Source organism: Camponotus floridanus, unplaced genomic scaffold (assembly GCF_003227725.1).
Source record: "Camponotus floridanus strain SB8 unplaced genomic scaffold, Cflo_v7.5 scaffold20, whole genome shotgun sequence".
Taxonomy (NCBI): domain Eukaryota; kingdom Metazoa; phylum Arthropoda; class Insecta; order Hymenoptera; family Formicidae; genus Camponotus; species Camponotus floridanus.
This window is the reverse complement of record NW_020229326.1, coordinates 1,927,824-1,948,090: the sequence shown is the minus strand read 5'-3', so window position 1 is coordinate 1,948,090 and position 20,267 is coordinate 1,927,824. Positions and strand designations below refer to the sequence as shown.

At 36.4% G+C, this 20,267-nt stretch overlaps 3 protein-coding genes across 19 annotated transcripts in view; 1 reads left to right on the top strand and 2 right to left on the bottom strand.

Annotated features, from left to right (window-relative positions):
• LOC105249939 (protein trachealess) overlaps positions 1–8,181 on the top strand; it is a 74,493-nt gene extending 66,312 nt beyond the window's left edge. For all 13 annotated transcript variants that reach the window (XM_025408276.1, XM_025408275.1, XM_025408274.1 and 10 more), the window contains 8 exons: positions 300–389; positions 1,363–1,555; positions 1,661–1,782; positions 1,917–2,110; positions 2,946–3,052; positions 4,708–4,855; positions 4,933–5,057; positions 5,158–8,181. In XM_025408276.1, the coding sequence (XP_025264061.1) occupies positions 300–389; positions 1,363–1,555; positions 1,661–1,782; positions 1,917–2,110; positions 2,946–3,052; positions 4,708–4,855; positions 4,933–5,057; positions 5,158–6,518 (2,340 nt within the window). In that variant the 3' untranslated portion in view covers positions 6,519–8,181. The remainder of the gene's footprint in view (positions 1–299; positions 390–1,362; positions 1,556–1,660; positions 1,783–1,916; positions 2,111–2,945; positions 3,053–4,707; positions 4,856–4,932; positions 5,058–5,157) is intronic.
• An 842-nt stretch (positions 8,182–9,023) lies between these two features.
• On the bottom strand, positions 9,024–20,093 carry LOC105249938 (neurexin-4). 5 transcript variants are annotated; one of them, XM_011255741.2, is made up of 12 exons: positions 19,727–20,093; positions 19,034–19,129; positions 16,645–16,841; positions 14,423–14,564; positions 13,976–14,346; positions 13,553–13,891; positions 12,992–13,466; positions 12,586–12,915; positions 12,204–12,509; positions 11,451–12,077; positions 10,485–11,369; positions 9,024–9,509 (listed from the first exon to the last, which is right to left on the bottom strand). In XM_011255741.2, the coding sequence occupies exons 1-11, from the start codon at positions 19,782–19,784 to the stop codon at positions 10,516–10,518; spliced, it is 3,795 nt and encodes a 1,264-aa protein (XP_011254043.1). In that variant the 5' UTR covers positions 19,785–20,093; the 3' UTR covers positions 9,024–9,509; positions 10,485–10,515. The 5 variants fall into 5 exon arrangements, with proteins under 5 accessions (XP_011254043.1, XP_011254044.1, XP_011254045.1 ...); XM_011255742.3 differs by lacking the exon at positions 9,024–9,509 and adding an exon at positions 10,175–10,356; XM_011255743.3 differs by lacking the exons at positions 9,024–9,509; positions 16,645–16,841 and adding an exon at positions 15,896–16,092 and having other exon boundaries at positions 10,230–11,369.
• Positions 17,490–19,129, bottom strand: LOC109609909 (L-aminoadipate-semialdehyde dehydrogenase-phosphopantetheinyl transferase). The gene is made up of 2 exons (XM_020027140.2): positions 19,034–19,129; positions 17,490–18,545 (listed from the first exon to the last, which is right to left on the bottom strand). The coding sequence occupies exon 2, from the start codon at positions 18,388–18,390 to the stop codon at positions 17,521–17,523; it is 870 nt and encodes a 289-aa protein (XP_019882699.1). The 5' UTR covers positions 18,391–18,545; positions 19,034–19,129; the 3' UTR covers positions 17,490–17,520.
• Positions 20,094–20,267: the final 174 nt, after the last annotated feature.

Genomic DNA, 20,267 nt, shown 5'->3' with positions numbered 1-20,267 from the left:
TATAATTTAAGGGAGTAATCTCCAATAAAACTGTATGGATATAAATTCTTATTTAAGACTTTTAAGTCAAAGGTTAGAACTAAGTATATCTTTTCTCCATCAAATTTTTTAATCAAAATTATTAAATATTTATCGGATACGAATATAAATATGCATAGATATATTAAAAATATACAAAAGATAATTCGGAAACGTAAGATTATCGATATTCGGGAGACTATATAAATATCCGAAAAGCTTTCGTATCCGAGAATATTCGATCCGAAGTTCCTCAAGTGTCTCATATTTTCTGTCACTAGTCCCTGGACGGCTTCGCGATGGCTGTCGCTGCTGATGGCAGATTCCTGTACATATCCGAGACCGTTTCGATATATCTTGGGCTCTCACAGGTAAGCGTGGCTCGTTGTAGCGAAATATCGATGAAGCCGGGTGGTGAAGAGACGGGTGGACGCGCACGGGTTAGAGGTGCGTGGGAGAAAAGTGATAACGATAACGAGAAAGCGAAAGCGAATAAAAAGCAACGCGGGCGCGCCAGCGTATACGAATGCAACGTGTAGCATCAGCCGGAAGGCCAGAGATAGTAGAAAGGTATAAAGGTATATATGGAGGGGGAGAGGGAAAAAGTTGACGGAAGAGAAGGAGGTTGAAACGTTGAAACGTAGTAGTGGTGATGCTGGTTGGTGGTGGCGGGTGGTGGTAGCGATGCTGGCAGAGGTAGCGAAAGAGGAGGAGGAGGAGGAGGAGGAGGAAAAGTTGATAGCGTTGTAGAGAAGAATAAGGAGGAGAGGTCAAGGGAGGAAAAGAGGAGAAGGTTGTACGAGTTGGCGGCCATACTGGCTGGCACGACGACGAGCATGACATAGACGGGGAAAAGGGGATGGGTGGATGGCGGCGGGTGGAAGAGGTGGTCGCATGCGGCTCACGTAGCCTCTGCACGGCGGCGTGTTCGCCATTCCTAATGCCGCGAGCGAGAAGGTAGACGGGGGGAGGAAAGGGAGTAGAAGCGGCGCGGGGTAAAGCGAGCGAGGTGGTACGGGAGGTGACCGGTGTACTAGCTCTCGGGTTCCTGCGAAGCTCGTGGGGCAATCAATAGGGTGTTTCGGGGATTCGGAAAACCGACGGAAAGCCGACGTTGGCACAAACATGGCTGCCGCGGCCGCGGTCGGCTTCCCCGCGCTTCTTCGCGAGAGGCACCCCCCGTGTACCCCCTCTGTCTCGGGCGATGCCGAAACATTTATAAGAGCTGTCTGGCCGGGGCACGACGTAATCTTGTCTCCGACGGAGCATTTATTCCCGATCGTGTCGAAAAATCGAAAAAAAAAATCCCATCACGATGAGAAGAAGACGGTTGCTTAATTTCAGGTAGAAATGACGGGGTCGAGTGTTTTCGATTACGTCCATCAGCAAGATCACGCCGAGGTCGCCGAGCAGCTTGGCCTGTTACTCGCGACGTCGACGAACACCTCGGGACCGCATTCATCGAACTCGGGTCTAGCCTCGCCGAGTAGCGGCGCGTCGGAAGACCATGGTTCGTCCTCTACCGCAAATCCCGACGGTAATTCTCCGCGTCATATGCGCGCATTTTATCAGTAAACACACGATACAAATAGATATTCGCGATTATTTCGAGTGAAGGTTCAATTCTCTTTTGTATTCTCAGTGGCCTCGGTAATGGCGCTAACGCCGACCGGACTCTACAAGGGATACGATCGAGCGTTTTGCGTCAGGATGAAATCCACTCTGACGAAGAGGGGATGTCATTTCAAATCGTCGGGTTATCGGGTGAGTGCAAAATATTCGCGCGTGATAATTCTAATATTCGATCGTTTTCACACATATGCTTAATTTCAGCGGCTTCATTTATATGACGATATGCAGTTACTAAAATATATTTTTATACCCGCGTATATATACAGGTTGTATTGTTGCTGTGTCGTTTGAGGCCACAGTTTGTATTTAGCCATACGAGAAAGTCCGCGCCACCCTTGATGGGCATGATCGGGCTTGCCATTGCGCTTCCACCGCCAAGTGTACACGAAATTCGCCTCGAGACCGACATGTTTGTCACACGAATCAATTTCGACTTTCGGATAGCGCACTGCGAACCAAAGTGAGTATTGTTCTTACATGTAATTTAGATATAGATGCGAATAGGGTTGCGCGAGATATCAAGACTAATTTTGATAATATTGTCTTGTCTTGTCTCGAAATTCGAAACAAGATCAAGATAAGATTTTTAATTAATTAACAAGATAATATCAAGATTAAAATCGACAAGATTATTGGTTTTTTTTAAAAAAAACTAAAATCTATATGTATTTATAAATTAAATGGAAAAAATCACTATTATACGTTTAAAAAATTTTACTTAACAGATATAAACACATTTATATTAATAAATTTAAAAGTAATTAATATAATAAATAAAATAAACGATATAAAATTGTATATAATGTTATATAATTATATCAAACTTTAAATACAATAGAGGTACACGATTCTCTTATTATGACATGAATATATTAATAAATATAATGACAATACTAATTATCTTAGATTGTTATATATCATAAAGAGTTAAATATTATTTTAAACAATTGTTCAGTGTTAGATAAAAATTAATAAAATCGAGATAAAATACAATACAAGACGAAATTTTACTGCGAAAATTCACTTAATATCAAGACAGAATTTAAATTTTCGAACATTTTCAATACCGATACAATATTTTTAAGAATATTGTCTTAAGTCTTGTGCAACCCTAGATGCGAAATACTCGATGCGAATCTTTTCCTCTCTTATTTTTTTTAAACAAATATTTAAAATATCATTCTACACATTTTCTTTCCTTATGTATAAAAAGGGAAAAAGAGGAAAAATAGAATAGATAAGATTATAAATAACGAAGTCGCTTTATAATAGGAATTTGCAATTCATGTCCTCAGGGTTTCCGATTTGTTGGACTACACGGCTGATGAATTAACGGGGAAGAATCTCTACGCGCTGTGCCACGGCGAGGACGCGAATCGTCTGCGAAGGTCTCACGTAGATCGTGAGTATATGTAATCGTCATGAATTATATATCGTCGTTATCAATCTCGCTCGTAATAAAGTCGCTAAGTACCGTTTGCACGATCGCGTAAAATCACACGAGGGGGTCTTTATTCGCGCTCCCTAATGTTTTCTGTGTAATGTTCGAAAGAACGCACCACGCGCGTGTGTACGTGAATTCCGAATAATTCACCCTTCAAATAATAATTGCGTGCACCAATGAGTACCAATTATTATATCATCTGATATTGTAATGATCATTGAACGTAACTTTTTCGCCGGTTTCCCCAACACGTTTGATGATGCGCCTCTTAACAGCCAATTAATCTGAATAAAATTAAAATAGTACGCTCGAATGAAAATTTTGAAAGAAAGGAAGAACAAGGATTCGATAAATAATAAATGAAGCAAAGTATAAAGATTAAACAAGAGACATGTAAAAGAAAGAAAGAATAGCTGCAAAATAAACTGCAAAATTTGCAAGAAATAACAACAGAATCGGACAAAGCATCGTAACAAAGATACACAAAGGATCGAGAACGTAAATTAAAATTCCGTCGCGCAAAAATCGAGAAATCTCTTTGACTATAACAAACGTAAAAATGTCGGGACGCTAAATGAATTGAGCAAATAAAAATTAAATTGTTTCAAATAACCGTAATAAAATAGCTGTTTTCTCTCGGAATAAATTCAATTTTATTTTTTTTTCCTACGCAATCTGTACCCGGAAAATGATTAACGAAACTAAAGCCGCGTTATTCATACATACGTTTTCAACAAACAAAGTCGATAGATCTGCCGCAGAATTTCTTGCTCCTATTGTTCTAGGAAAATACTTCGATGAAAGAGCGCGATGGGTGTCAAAGCTGTCCGGGAAGAGAGAAAAGCACGAAAGTATTAATACGTTGGTCTTTTCGACTGCGCGCGACCGCTTGCAGATTTAGTAAGTACGTATCTGTTTGTATTTGAACGTTTCAAATCAGAGATTATTAGCTGCGTAGGCGGGGATAATGTTTCTCATTAATTATTCGATCTCGCGTAATAACTACTGCGTGATTTTTGTCACATGTCACATATCGCTGTCTCGTTAATTGATATCATCTTCCTAATCTTCACGATAATGAGACAGTTGTGAGATTTTTTAAATACGGGAATATTAGATTTCTCTCATGAAAAAAATATCGCGACGTATTCCAACATGACTTTGTCATTTCGATCCTTTGAACAACAACAAGATATTTCTCGAGGTAGAAACGAGCGCATTGTCAAAGACAATTATACGGATAATCATCTTGTGTCCCAATCAGCTAAACAAGAAAAATATCTTCTTAACAACGAACGATTTATCTCTTGCGAGATAAAAGCTATAGACGCCGCACACTTTTAAGAGCATTATACAGAAATGGAATCGAGCATATATCCCCGAATATAAACGAACAATTAATCAGTATTCGCGATTCACAAAATGCTTATAAAATACTATTTCTCGTCGTACAAACGGTAGCTTCGACACTGGTACTTTCGAAGGAATATAAAAAAAACTTAGACAAATAAGAAAATTTATGTATTTCACAATATCGTGTCTCTTTGATCAATATATTTCAGTATGATAGATCGCGAAATCTTTAGAAAACATTTAGTTATGATTGATTTTAGTGATCCATAAAGGACAAGTACTAACGCATTACTATCGACTGATGAACAAGAGCGGTGGATACACGTGGTTGCAGACTTGCGCTACCGTTGTGTGTAATTCGAAAAATGCCGAGGAGCAAAATATCATTTGCGTCAATTATGTCATAAGGTGAGTTAGAAATAAATCAGTCAGAAACGATGGACTCGTTTTAATGTCAAATTTTATCACACCTGTCTTTCCGGTAGCGGTCGAGAATACGAAAACTTAATTATGGACTGCTGTCAGTTGGAGGACGGCGTCACCGGCGTCAAGAGGGAAGATACAGCCGGAAATGATCCGGAGAACGGATCGCCGGACGCTGACAGAGGAGGTACAAAACATTCTTTGACTTAGCGAAAAGTTACAATTTCACCGATCGTGCATCCCGGTACTCATCTTGAAGCGATATTCGTTGCGACTTTCGATTTCAGAGGGTCGTAGTCGAGGCGGCCCTACGAATCAGCATCAGGAGCAATCGCATCGGTCGCCACCCGAGGAGCGAGAGGAGAGCCACGCGTCGGAAAGCGAGAAGCGTGGTAGCCGGCATCACGACAATATAGCCCAGTTGCAGCAGCAGGAGTCATCGCAGACGGCCGTCGGGAATATTAGCACACTCGTGGTGAGACTACGCGGTCATAAGCGGAAAATCCAGGACGATGACAGCAGTTCTAACGAGGAGGAGGAGGACGAGGAGGAAGCGACGGCGGTTAAGGAGTCGAACAGCGAGAGAGCGACTCGGACCCTCAGCCCCAGCGCGACGTCCACGCACTCGATCTCGACGACTGAACAGACTCTCTGCTCGACTAGCCCAAAATCCCGTCGCACCGATAGCGGCAGGATGGATAACGGGGCCGAGAGTACCTCGGGAACCTCGGTCAAGGATTTGGAGCAGGCTATGTCGAAGCATTTGCCAGGTAGTTCGTTGAACAAGTCCAATTCCCCGGCAACCCTCCATCACCAACCGACGGACTTTAGTACGGATGCATTGCTGAAGCAGCAACAGCAACGTAGCACGATACAGTGGATCGGTGCGCATCATCATCTGGGTCATCTGAGTCCCCAGCAATCCGCGGCGGCGGCGGCGGCCGCGCCCTTACCCGCCTCCGCGCTCCTCAGGCAGCTTTACGCGGCCAACCGGGAGAGCGTGATACGCGCCAACGTGCACGGGATCACGTCAAGCAGCGGTACGCGGACACCCGCATCGACTGGTATCTATTACCCTGGCGAGACAGCTCCTAACGGACCGCTGCCCACACCGCCAGGTTCCGAAGGCTCCAGTACGTACGGTGAACATCAATTCGTGCTCGCCGCGCACAATCAAAAAGGATCCAACGGTACCAGCTGTGCCGATGCTTTCACCAGTCTCGTTTCGTCGTATACGTCCGCCACTGCGGCTGGCTACCCGGTAGACTATCATTCGGCGATGACGCCGCCGTCGTCGGTATCGCCACGGGACAAACAACAACAGCAGCAGCAACAGCAACAGCAGCAGCAACAACAACAACAACAGCTGCATTCCGTGAACGTAATAAATAGCTACGAGAACTCGTCAGCGTATACGGATCCAGTTCTCCGTCATCAATACGAACCAGCCCAGCCGTTACCTTTGAAACCTCAAGTGTACTCGGCCACTGTTCATCCGAGTGCCTTAGATGCCGCAGCGGCGTATGCCTCGGCGGGCCTGACGGAGCAGCCACAATTCTATCATCATCCGGCTGGTAGCGCCGGCTTCCATATCTACCATCCGGGCAACAAATCGACGACAAACGGCTGGTACACCTCGGCGTCCTAGTGGCCCCACTCGTAGATTGTACGCGGAACGCGTGTACTTAAGCAACTGTAATTAAATCCAAAGTCCTCTCCCTCAGTGCATATCAGTGATACGCTATCTCGTCGCTATCGCGATCGTCGGCCAGCGATCCTCGTTTCGTCGTTCGGGACCGGGAGAAGGTTCAATTTCTCGCCGATCCTCTCTCTCGACTCTGCGCCGCGCGTCCTGATGCGTCGACCGCGCTGTAACAATCGCTCTCTTCTCCATTATGTGTAGAACGATTTATTGTAATATAATGAATAAATTATTATATATATGTTGACTTCTCTCGGAGGTATCTGCATATATAAAGCATGAAGCCAACCGAAACTCATGCGTGTTCACCGTGCGTGTTCGAAGTGATTTAACGCGACGCTCAAGGAGATCGCAATATGTCTAAGATTCGCGATTTATTATATATGATATACAGAATGTCCTATTTTAAATGATGCACACGAATATCGTCAAAATTATTGATAATATCGAAAAATGTTTCAAATAAATATAAAAACATATATGATTAATACAAAAGGGATTCCATTAAAAAAAAGGAAAAAAAACAAAGTTTATCTTCATATCATTTCCACCCAACTTTTGTTTGAAACATTTTTAATATTATCAATATTTTCAAAGATATTCGTCATTTGAAATGTATGGAACAATCTGTATATTGTTAGACAACGAGAAAATAACTTCGTCTTTTCGCATCGCGTTAGGTATTATTAATCGAGCGCAATTAATCGCCGCTCGAGCGCGGTGCTTGGAATATGTTGTATCGTAATATTTCTTTGCGCGGATGATTCTCTTCATCGAAGGTGAATCGGTACAAAATCCTTACACGCTCTAAAGTTCATTCAATTCAGTGAAAAAAAATATTGACGAAATTTATCTCGGTATAGTATGAGGCGTGTTGGAGAAATAGCACGATGTATGTACTTGAGAGAAATCGCTATCTCTATCGATGTGCGCGAACTGTTTTCAAATCAATATTTAATTTGTTACTTAAATGAATATTTAATTTGTTACTTAAATTTTTTATTCCAAGTCCGACTGATCTACTCCAGACAATTTGTTGTTATACGTTTCTTGTTTTAAATTTTATACAATTTACGAAAAAGTTACCAACGATTTTTCGGATCAACTTTTCGAACTTTATATTAGAGATTTTTTGTACGAATTATTGCACGGCTCGCAAGTTTAATTATATCCAGTTTTATCGATCGTGGGATAGAAAACTGGCAAATATCAGTCAGATGAAAGACTGGCACATACGTGAAAGAATAAAACACGATATTTACATATAGTTGTGTTATAATCATGATGTTGGAAGCACACAACAGAGCAATTTGGAACACGAGTGATATTAAAAATAGACACTTTTTATTAAAATACGTACTGAGATTCTTTACTTATTAAGGACAAGAGATATTTGTATGTATATTTATAGAGAGATTGCTCTTAACTATATTACTTTTTCTAGGTATAGATTAGACAAAAATGTTAGATATCGAGAGACACGTATCGTGTAAACGCGAGATGAGTCAACATTGCGCTCTAGAGGTAGCGAATTCTTTTACGAAGGTTATTGTATTTTAATGTTTAACATTTCGACCAGTTGTTTTTGACAAGTACACGTGTAAATACAGCTTACGTGCCTAAAAGTTCATTCGCCCATCATTATTTTACTCAATTTTCATTCTATAGGCTTTCGCCAATTTAGAATTTCATACAAAATATATTCGTAAGATTATTCGCGAGAATTTTTACAGCATACAAATGACAAAAACTTATTATATGTTTCACATTCTATTTAGATGCAGCAGCGACGAGACGAATCCGGATATAAATTTGCGTAAGTAATTAATAAATAATGTTCAATGTCGGTAAGTAATATCAAAGCCGAATATTCTTATACAGTTTGAGAATCATTCAGAGTAAATTATCGATATCTCTCTCATTTCTGTATAAAATTTATAAATTTTCTTGAATGCGCATTTAAAAATATATTTAAAAAACACAAAGAACATACAAAACTTCAGATGATTTATTTAAATCGATTTCATTTTCTTTTATACTCTCGTATAAAAAAAAGATATATTGTATTATTGAGATTATTTTTTTTAAGCCTGAGTATCATATATATTGCGATATGTTCGTACAGAAGTGTGTTGAATACATCTTTGTTGATTTCGTGCCTGTTTAGCGTCGTTGTACAAGAGATATCGATTTTTAATAGCAAAAAGTAATACGAGTATGCTGTTTTGTATAAAAATGACTTATATACATTTTCATTGTGTATTACATTAGCAATGCTTAGCATATAATTACTATTATTATATTATTATTATTATTTTTGTTTTTATTATTTAACTATTACATTACTATCTCCTTAATGCTATATTAATATTAAATTATTACATGAATTTTTGCAGATCTATTGATAAAAAAAGTAAACATCTGTAAAATATAATCATATAAACGAGTGAAAAAAATAAAATAAAAAAAAGTGTTAAACGCACTTTGGACGGTAGACATTACAACTAATACTGTAAATTGTTGAATGAGAAAAAAAGAAAGAACAAAATATATATTTATATATAAATGTAAATAATCTATCTTTGTAGAATAGAGATAGCTTTGTACATGTAGAATTTACTTATATTACATAGAACTCTCTTTTATGCCCGATCGTAAAGATGTATATAAATTGGAACATGTAAGATACATACTCCAGTGAAATTATATATCATAGAGTTAATTGATTTCTCTCTTTTTCTCATTGGCATATAACGCAAGAAAAAACATTCGTTTCCTATCCATATTCATTCTTTAAAAGATAATTAACAACAGAAATTGATGAGATTTCGGCAGTCATATTACATTGTGAAGAATTGCGAGTAATGCATAAAGAAATAATATGGAATGAACGCCGCATGAGACAGAATCCTGGTTGACCAAAATTCAATTTCCATTCTGTGAAATTTAATTTTAATTTTAATATTAAATTATTTTTTCTATTGTATCTAAAAGTATACAAAGTAGCATAACACAAATTATCTTAATTATTACAAAAATTATGGAAGATAACAGCAAATTTTTCTTTAGCTTTCCATTAAATCCTTTATGAGATAAACAGTTCTGCTGTCTTACAGAAGGGCATCAAATATAAAACTAATCTTTAGATAGGTCTAAATTTAAAATAAAAACGAGCGAATAAGAGCCAAACACGGATGGTAGTGCGTAAAATTCTTAAACATTAATTGTTCGCGAAAAATTTGCTCAGTGGTAAGAGCAGTCGCCCGGCAAGCGAAAGACTCAGGTTCGTTTCCCGATTCATCGACTTCGCCCCGATATTTTTCTTGTCTACATCTCTTCAGGGTAAAGAGGGTTTTATATAGATATAGAATTCTCAAAAATGAGAATTCATATCTTGGTTTATACATCAAGTAAAATATTTGTATATATGCCTATTGTGCACGTTAAAAATTTTTCGCGAACAATTAATGTTTAAGAAATTTACGCACTACCATCCGCGTTTGGTTCTTATCCGCTCGTTTCTTAAGTATCGTATTATTAATTACATAGAGCCGAATTCTTTATCAATTTATTTAAAATAGAAATATCAAAGAGAGTAAAATACAAATACTGCAATTAATAATATATTAATAATTAATATATTAATTATACAATTTATCAAAATTATAATTAAAATAAAGCTATTACGAATTTTATAATGGAATTCACCAACGTTTAGTTTTCTAATTGGTCAGCTCTCTTTTGGTTTCTGTCTCTGGTTATGATACACATATCGAGTGTGTCTCTGATACAAAATTATAAAATGTAAAAATAATAATTGAACGGAGCAAAAGAGACATTATCCTTATTGAGAAATGTTTATATATAATATTTTAGATTAAGTTAATGTGTACTCCTTTCTCCAATACTTACATTTTTAATGTGTGATACATTTCAACACATTTCAGATGAACCATTCTTTTTTCTTCTGAACTTGATGGCCTGTGGTAGAATGTACAACTGCTGAATCCGGATCTAAAGCTATCTCAGCACCTTTGTCCTCTTGTGTCAAGTATTCACCTTTATGCCTAGACAGATATCTACCTATGAGGATTATCACAATCACGAGTGCAATTAGAAGAACCGCTATTACGCTCCCTAAAATGGCTGTGTCAGTCTCGTTGTACGCAGCTCTCACTTTTTCTTCGTCCACTTGTGGTGGTGGTCGCGTTTCGACGATATCCGGCGGATGCGTGATCGGTTCGACTCCACAAAAGTCTTCAGTTAATGGAGTACCGAGCGAACGTACATTGTCGGGTCCATTTTCTTGAAAGAGTAGTTTTAACGGATATATATCATCAAACTCGACTCTCGATAAACAACCCGCGAATCCCTCCGGCATAGATTCGTTCTTGCCGATATACATGTATTGGATATTGTTAAATTGTGCATCCGCGGAATTTTTTATATTAAAATCGAATTCTCTCGGTTCGTAATTGTCAATTTGCATTATCAAAGTCGCGCCTGAATTTTTCCGGCCGATCCGGACGTCGTGATACTGCCCTAAACCGAAATGCTTGTCCGGAAATATGACTTCTTGTCGCTCGAAACCAAAGTCAAATACTACGCGTAAATGTCCGCTATTTGAGACCATTATAGTCATATACTCTCCCGAGATATTGGAGAAGAGACCAAGTAAAAATCCTTTTGGATTTGTCGTCGTGAAACCAACGCGTATGTTCTCAGCGATAGTGGAACGCCAACTGCCCATGAAGTCATATTTTATCATCGAACTCGGTCGCATGTTTACACCAATCTCTGAAAATAATCAGCGCATTAACCAAAATTAATAGATTTAATATAGATCGCATTCTATATTCAAGTATCTTCTATACTTACCGTCTGCACAGATGGGTCCTTTAAATGCCGTCCATCGACAGTCGCACCAATATCCATCATACTTTTCATGGCATGTACCATTATTGAGGCAAGGACTACTTTCGCATCTGCCCGTACAACCTTCGGTAACGCCATATAATCCACGCCGGGCATAACTTCTTAAATCCTGCAATTGACCATTGAGAAGCAGCGCTCTTATGCAACCAACGAATCCATCCCTGTAATCGGCAGCGGCCCCCACCACGAGATCCGAGGTGAGATGAAGCGCTCGCACAGGACCTGGTGGTTCTCGTACTTCGTTCTTCAATGCTCCGTCAATAACAATTCGAGCTTCTTTACGATTTCTTTCCACCGACACGGAATGCCATCTATTATCCGCCAGCTTATAAGACGTTTGCACACTCACAGTAAGCGGCCCGCCGCCAGCCACGTACTGAAAATTTATCTGGTTTCCAGTATTTATGGAAACCTTAATGTAATCAGTAGGTCCTCTACTGTGAATTATCACAGCATCTTCGACAGTAGTTTTGAACTCGAAGTAAATGTCACCACTGTGCCCAATATCAAATGTCGGAAGATTGATAGTAGCATCCACAATGCGGAATGTGACTACATTTTTAAATAAGTCTGCAATGTAAAATAACAGCGATGATGTATATTTTATTTATGCCATCAAAAATTAATTTAATAATGAATTTTATCGATATTCTCTATATCTATTGTGAAATGGAAAAAAATAGTTGGTAAACTTACCGTCACCCTCACAAATAAGCGGACCTAACGTATAACGACCCTCTTTTTCGTCAAGTGGTGTACCCGTATCGCCAAAACGTAATTGTTTGACAGGAAGATATTCTTTCTCCGTAATATCGCCACCGTCTTCCAACCATCCTTCCAATCCAGCATCGCAGTTACACCACTTGGTAGGATCCGCACAGTTCCCAAGTATACCACACTCGCATTTTCGCGATCCGGGCAACGCACCGCCCCAGTAATCCATCTTTTGATTATTCCGACTCACCCACCATGAGTTCGGATTAAACTGAATACCTTGAGGAACTGAAAATGTAATTTCAAAAGTTAATACAAATACAAATGAAAGTACAACACGTGAGATAATTAAATATGTAAATACCTGGGGAATTAAATAGCTTGGAATGTTTACATGCATAATTTATTCTTTGTCTGCAATTTATAGATCTGTTTAATAAAGCTTCTATTTGGTCGAGATCAGCATCGTAATTAATATCCTGTATAAAACTGCCAGGTTCCTCGAATCCATCGACAGGAGTTAAATATTCATTACTGTGACGTAAAACTGTCATTACGCGGCCATTAGTAAAGAATTCGCAAGTGACAGGAAATGGTTTCAAAGGTCCGCTCCCATCCACATCAATTTTAATTTCTGCACGTTGATTTACCGCATTCATATTCTTATATGCCTCGCACGATAAGGGATTTAATGCTGTGTAGAATTGTAATATTAACTTTAAAGAAATATATCTTACATTACATATTATTGAAACAGATCGAATACTTACAGGTGTGACAAACGGCACCCGCATATCCAGTATTAGCACAATCGCAAAAGAATTCGTCAGAATTTTGACGACAAACACCAGAGTGCTTGCAAGGATTGGGATTACAACGATCTACCATTTGACAAGTGTCGAAGACGATCTCGTTCTTACAGCAATACTCTTCCTCCTTCCAGTCGGTCGGTAATTTATAATTCCCATCGACACTTATCATCCTCATACAACCAACGAAACCACGATTGCTCCCGGCGCCGATCATACCGCCGATCAAATAAAATGATCCAGTCAACATATCGAGGAGACGCTCAGTTTTCATTGGCCGCCCATCGACATTTAAGATGAGAGAATTTTTGGCAATTGTCAAAATTATTTGGTGCCACTTTCCATCGTTGAATTTTTCATAAAAGTTATCTAGAGTTGCAATTGGGTTATCCCTTGTCTTTATGTCGACCTTCAATTTACCCTCTTCTAGGTATAACTATTCAACAAAAATAAATTTAATTGTATTTACTAATAGAATTTTATTTTAGATTTTAGGTTTGCTTTAATGAAGATGAAGACAACCTTAACATGGCCCGGAGTCGTAAACTGATGGTAAAGAATTATTCCTCGCTCTTCGTAAGTTCGAAACGCGAGAGAGACGTTCAGAGATGGTATACCTTCATAACCCTTCAGTCTAGCGAAAGAGCCAGGAGTTAAAAACGTGACAGGTATCACCGGAGGTTCCGGACAACTATAGAGCGTATTGATTCTATAGTATCTCAGATTCTCATCTGCGATTTCCGTTTCCTTCATCTCATGAATTATATTCGTCGAGTTTAAATAAAAATTTTCTATACAACCAGTAAAATTCTGGTTTACCACTAAACCATCTTGCTTGTTGGGTACACCACCAATGTAAAGCTAAAAAAAATTCATTTGTTTTAATCCACGTACACCTAATATAAATATTTGAAATATTTTACATTTATTAAAAAAGTTAATCACTTCTCTGTTTAAATCCAATCGATGAAATTCTCCTTTTATTCTACCTTTGATTAGTACTCTATCAACAGAGAAGGAAATACTTTTCCTATTTCGTGAAATTAAGACATCATGCCACATATTGTCATCCAAAAGACTGCCAACCGATAGACTCGTCATAATACCGGATCCGAGATCAATATTAAGCAACATTCTATTGTCCCGCAATTGCAAGGCTATATAATCACCTTGCGTACCACGAGAATACATTAATACACCATCGGCATTATTTGTTTTAAAACGGAATCGCATAAAATGTCTATCGGTCTCGACAGGCTCCCTTAATAAATCCAGCCGTACAAGAGACGATCCATTAAAGGAGACAACATCAGATACTGAAATAACAGATAATTTAGATATATTGCATATTTAAAAAACAAGTACAAATATGATTATTATTATTTCATATACCATAGTCGCATCCATAGAGTTCAACTCTCAGCGATATCCTGTCCCGCCATCGTGTTGGATTTATTCTTATCCACTGTGCGATTATCGGTACCTCGAATTTATTAAGTTTTATTCTGTCTCCATCTACATTACCTTTAAACATCTGTAGAAAAAATGAAATTTAAATGTTAAATGATGCTACTTTACTATTACTAAATTGATATTTTCCGTTTTATTTCAGTGCCAATCAATAATTAATGCCGCGACAATAATGCAGAATATTATTAAATTGAATACATGCTATAAGTTAAAAGTAGGTCCTACTAAAGAGGAATTCTGTACAAAGAACTGTTAAGATTAATTTCTTAAATTTACATTATTGAAGAATACCATTTGATTTTTAGATCAGTTTGAAAATCCTATATATTAAAGAAGTAATCAAATTGCTTTGATGACCTCTTTATTTGATTATATATTACATGCACAAACATTCATCAAGCAAAATAATAATTATTGAATAATTCTTATCTCCTCAATCTTGAATAATGAATGCAATAAATATCTCTTCCTCCCCTTCCCAATTAATATTAATTGCACAAACATGTTAGTATAGCTAGACTGTTAGTGATAAGAGACGTAAAAATGGATATATAATAATACTAAAAGCTATAGATATAATATCATTAAAATTGTCGAGAAGCAAAACATTTTTTGATTTCTTTTAATAGATTTGATAAATTTAATTTCTATAATTTTTCTGTTTGAATGTTAAAACTATTAATAACTTTATCATTGAATATATACGTTCAAAATTCATTCTCTCTAATATTCCCATTTTTAGAAAAACAAAAGGACTCTTTTAACGATACAAAAGCAAAGGAAATGTTCTATTTATAAATCTACCTATAAATTTATAAATAGATTTATAAATTTATTTATAAATTTTATCTATAAATTTTAACGAAAATTTTAAAGAATTATTCTTCTCGATTATCATAATAACATTATAACTATATCTAAATTTTCAAATCCCAATAGCAATGATTAAAACAGAAGATTCCAAACAGTATCGTTCAAAACATGAAAGATTTTTATACAGCAAAACATTTCGTTAATGCAATATTGTACAATATTTCTACAAAAAGAGAAATAATTAAGAAATTTTATAATACGTTGTTATTAGAGTATATAGAAGAATGAGAAGAAATTACATTTTTTGTATACTTGCTTAAAAATTGTACATTATATCTGTCTAAGAAAATTTTTAAGTATACTAAGTAAAAAGAGATAGCTTATATATTACAATTTAATAATATTATCAAAAAATATATATATATAGTTTATATCTCTACACATATACAAATATTAATACATATTACATTTTGCATATTTGCATAACATATTTCTCATATATAATTTAAAAATGTTGAAAAAGTATATTTCTCTATATATATAAATAGAAGAAATTTTAGACTCGATCCGTGAAGTTAATACCTCATCTTCACCATCCTGGGTTTCATAACTGGCCCAAGCTTGACCATCATCAGAATATTGGATAATGTATTCTGTCACGTATTCATTAGTATGAGCCCGCCCTCGCGTAGCAATGCTGCGTATCTCATATCTGTCCCCCAACTCCATAGTAAGATGTTGATTGTAACTGCTAAGTACTGGTGACCACGTGGAATCTCCTGTAAAGCCCAGCTCCATGTCCATGTGTAAGAGAAGAAAGGAGGAAGCAAAGCAAGCAAACGGATGTAGGAATAGTTAAAGGACAATGAATTTAGTTTATTTTGTGCTAGTTAATCTGTTCAATTATAAAACTATATCTTTAATTTTTGCACTCAATTATACTGTAAAATATTCTTTTCAATATATCTCATTTTGCATTCGAATGTATTTACATGTGATATTAAGAAAAATAAATATCGAAATGAGATAGAAGAAAAAAATAATTGGTGCAAAGTATTCTGTGGTATAAGTCTATATAAAGCACATCAAGATACTTACCGATAACAAACCTGATTATATATCTTTTATTTGTGATATGAAGTTTTGTAAAATATATATAAAACTCATACACTTATTCTATATATAGATTATTACAATACCTATTTACATAAGCGTGCATAAGTGAGCCTTGCATTGTTAGCAATTTCACGCATATTAATTAATAATGCCATGCCTTATTAGAAGCAAAATGAAGATTAGAAAAATTAACACGACAGCGAGAACGAGTTTACCTTTGCGTGGCCATCTTCTTCCTTGAAATCCACATAATCGAGGCCGTTGGTGCCATAGCCAATACGATATTCCATAACATATTCATTCTGCAACGATCTGCCCTGAGTCGCTATGGCTGTGATGTTCATCACTTGGCCCAGATCGATTATTAAATACTGACCGAAATCGGAGCTGCTAGCCGTCCATGCGTTTCCGCCTACACCACAACATTTGTGCATGCATGCAACTCAAAGTAAACTTAAGGGAGAGCGCTTACAAATAGGGGGACAGAACATAGCCAAATAATTAGAATTAAAAGTATTTTGCTTTTATATTCAGAGATCAATTTATATGATTGTACTAAAAACTGGATTGTACTAGAACTGTTACTGCAAATTCAAACTTTTTAAAGTACAAAGTAGGATGCAGAAAATTTTTTATTCATTGTTTATTCATTTTTTATTCATATAATAATTTCTCTCGCACAGAAATACTAAATAATAATTTTAGAGAAGATGGATTCAAGATAATTCAAAAGAATTCATTAACACAATTACATTCTACAATACAAATACTTATAATACAATTGTATAATTTTTAAATCTATGTGACACAAGTCAGATTTTTTTGCTCTTATTATTTTATACATACAAAGATACATTAATGTACTTTTTTTACAACTTAACTTTTATTGCAATATAAATATAGAAAGAATAATATATAAGTTGTTCAAAACTTATCAAAAGGTAAGTAAAAAGATAGAAAAATATTATTTAACTCTTTATTATTTTATATGATTAAACTAATATACAAAATATATTATATATCCATCTTTTAATATTAATATATTAAGAAATATTATCCTTCATATAGTATTTCAATTATTCTATGAATAATCAATAAAGTTGTGGTTTTTCAGATTTAGCGAAATATTGAGTCGTGTATTGTGGATCTAACGGAAAGAGTGGAACTGCATGTGCTATAAGTTTATCAAAATTTATTATTTCAAACAAGGTATTATGTAATTGTAATGAATTATCATTCTCCTGCAACGCGACGGCAACACAGTGCTGTGAATCGAGTAAAGTTTCTTCAAACAACCAATTTTGTTTGATTCCATCAATATATAAGACTGTGTCAGTTGTAATCGAATCTTCGCTTAAGTCCGAATTTGTTCGAAAGTCAATATTCCTTAAATCAACAACAATCCCCATACCAAGTGCTTTAACGTAACTCTCTTTTAATGCCCAATGTCTACAAAACATAGATATTTGTTCTGTTTCAGATTTTTCTAAAGCAGAACCTCTGATCTCTTGCCACTCCGCTGATGAGAAATTGCTATTCATTATACGAAAAAATTCGGAGATACTTTTGCCTCCGGTATATTCCAATGCCATAACATCTACACCTAATCTTATATCTCTAATCTCGCCCGCTAAAACCGTATAAGATCCTTGATGAGAAACATTGAAACTTACAACAGTAGACTTATTTTTTAATATGGGTTTGTTGTTTTCATCTCTAATGAAAACAATTTTATCATATGGCAGACCCGTGTACTCATTCACAAATTTTCTCATTAATAATCTACCTACAAGGGAAGCTCTAACATCTTTACGAAATACGAATTTTCCTAATCTGGTCTTTTCATCGTTTTGTACACAAGAAATTGCATATTCAAACTCTCGCTCGCTCGGGTTCCACTCTTTCCAATTAAATGCCCACCGAATAGCTGATGACATTCTAAAAATATTGGTATTACGCATAACCGATTATTTAATCACAGTTTGCACATCCCATGTACTTTTTGTCTATTTTATGACTGCAATTGGTACTTTCTTAAATTATCTCTGATTATAAAAACAATGTTTTGCAAGGTATCTCGTTTGAGATACTCTCCAGGCTACTTGCTAGGATCCACCTGAAGCAAATATAAATTTATTATACTGTGTTTATTGCTTGTAATCTAAGAGATTATATCATCTATAGTATTTGTCTTTAAAGTATATGTAATAAAGATAAGATGAGTATAAAATGATTGAACAATGTGTCATAGATGGCACATATGAGCTTGCTTAATTCTCATAATTGAGCTTAACTATCATGGTAGGCAGTGCCTATCGACAGTAATTAGGTTTTTAACTCTTACCAGAATTTATTGGAAAATATCATATAGTATTAGCAGAATCATTGTAACTATTATTAATGCAAACAGAAGCAAATATATAGTGCATAATGTAGATAACAATAGATTTCATAGATATAGAAAGCAAGCAACAAACTACTACTAGTAGCATAATTCTATGCTATATATGTATATATAAACAATTGGACAATATTTCACGTCTAAATTAAATATGACGCATGAAAAGAGAATAGAAATTAAAATACTCGAATGTCTTTTCTTACCATTTAGCCTGGCATTCTTTGGACCTCTTTCGGGCAAGGAAGAAGTTGCTGTTAGTTGAGCTCTATCCAAAAGAGGAATGTAGCATTCGTCGTCATCTAAGACAGAATTGTAATTTTGTTAAAATGTTTGTTGAATTTTGTTAATCTTTGTTTATCTTGTTATACAGAAAGATTTTTTCTTAGTGAAATATATACTATTAGAATATAAAATTTTTGAAATTATTCTACAAATATAAAGACATTATAAAGTTATTTGCACACTTGTTTAAATTATTCTAAACTATTACTGAAATAAAATAAAATACATAAAATATGATATTTTCATAATTAAACTTTATAATGAAAGATATGCTTTTTTTATCAAATCAAATATATGTATATTAATCATTGACTCTACATGCATTAACATATATTGCATAATATATGTTAATGCATGCAGAGCCTGATTTTTTATAATAACAAATAGATGAATAGAAAGTAGAAAATAATAGTTATAAAAGTTTGCAACATGTATAGTCTGTATTACAAAATAGAATAACAATAGACGCACAAAATATTACGAAAGGACTATCTAGCGTGTGTAATAGCGTTATGCATCATCACTCGCACGCCATGTTACATCGAGATGGGCTGGGTCGGGTGGGTTGTGCCAGGAAGTCGCACTATAGCGGTTATGCACGCTACCATACTTACAGGCGAATGAGGTTGCCACCACGGCGAACGCGTACACGAGACACCTGAGAGCGGTCATCGTACCATCGCCTTGCACTAGGAAACGTCTCTACTCTCCGGGAAATCCTCAATTGATGTCTCGATCGTCGGTAGATTCGGCGAGAATGACAAGATGCCAAGATGCCACTCACGCACCAGTCGTTCTCTATTTATTTCTTCGTCACCTCTACACTCGTCGATTACCAACACGCGTGTGTCGAGAAAAGTTATACTGTGGTTATACGTCGAGAAAATTTGTACTCCACTATGCGAGGGCGATCCGCTTCCGAAATTTTCGGAGCACGATAACAGCGCGTCAGCGCGTGCATCAGTCGGTGATGCTAGTCAATGGCCGCATTCAGCGGACTCAACAGTTGGGCAACATTCCTAGATTTTCCGATGTAACTCGACGCTGATTGGTCGGACCTGAAAGTAGAGACCAATCATATTCGATTGCTACTTAGCGGTTGAGTCCGCTGAATGCGGCCAATGCCAGTCAGACAGAGGGCGTATCGCTTTTAGG

Excerpts from the sequence above, each read along its gene's own strand:
- LOC109609909 (XM_020027140.2), bottom strand. The coding sequence starts at position 18,390 with ATGCGTAATACCAATATTTTTAGAATGTCATCAGCTATTCGGTGGGCA.
- LOC105249938 (XM_011255741.2), bottom strand. The coding sequence starts at position 19,784 with ATGACCGCTCTCAGGTGTCTCGTGTACGCGTTCGCCGTGGTGGCAACC. Across the intron at positions 13,467-13,552 it reads CGACTCCGGGCCATGTTAAG|TTATACCTAGAAGAGGGTAA; the intron begins GTTGTCTTCATC and ends TTTGTTGAATAG. Across the intron at positions 12,078-12,203 it reads GCTTATTTGTGAGGGTGACG|ACTTATTTAAAAATGTAGTC; the intron begins GTAAGTTTACCA and ends TTTACATTGCAG.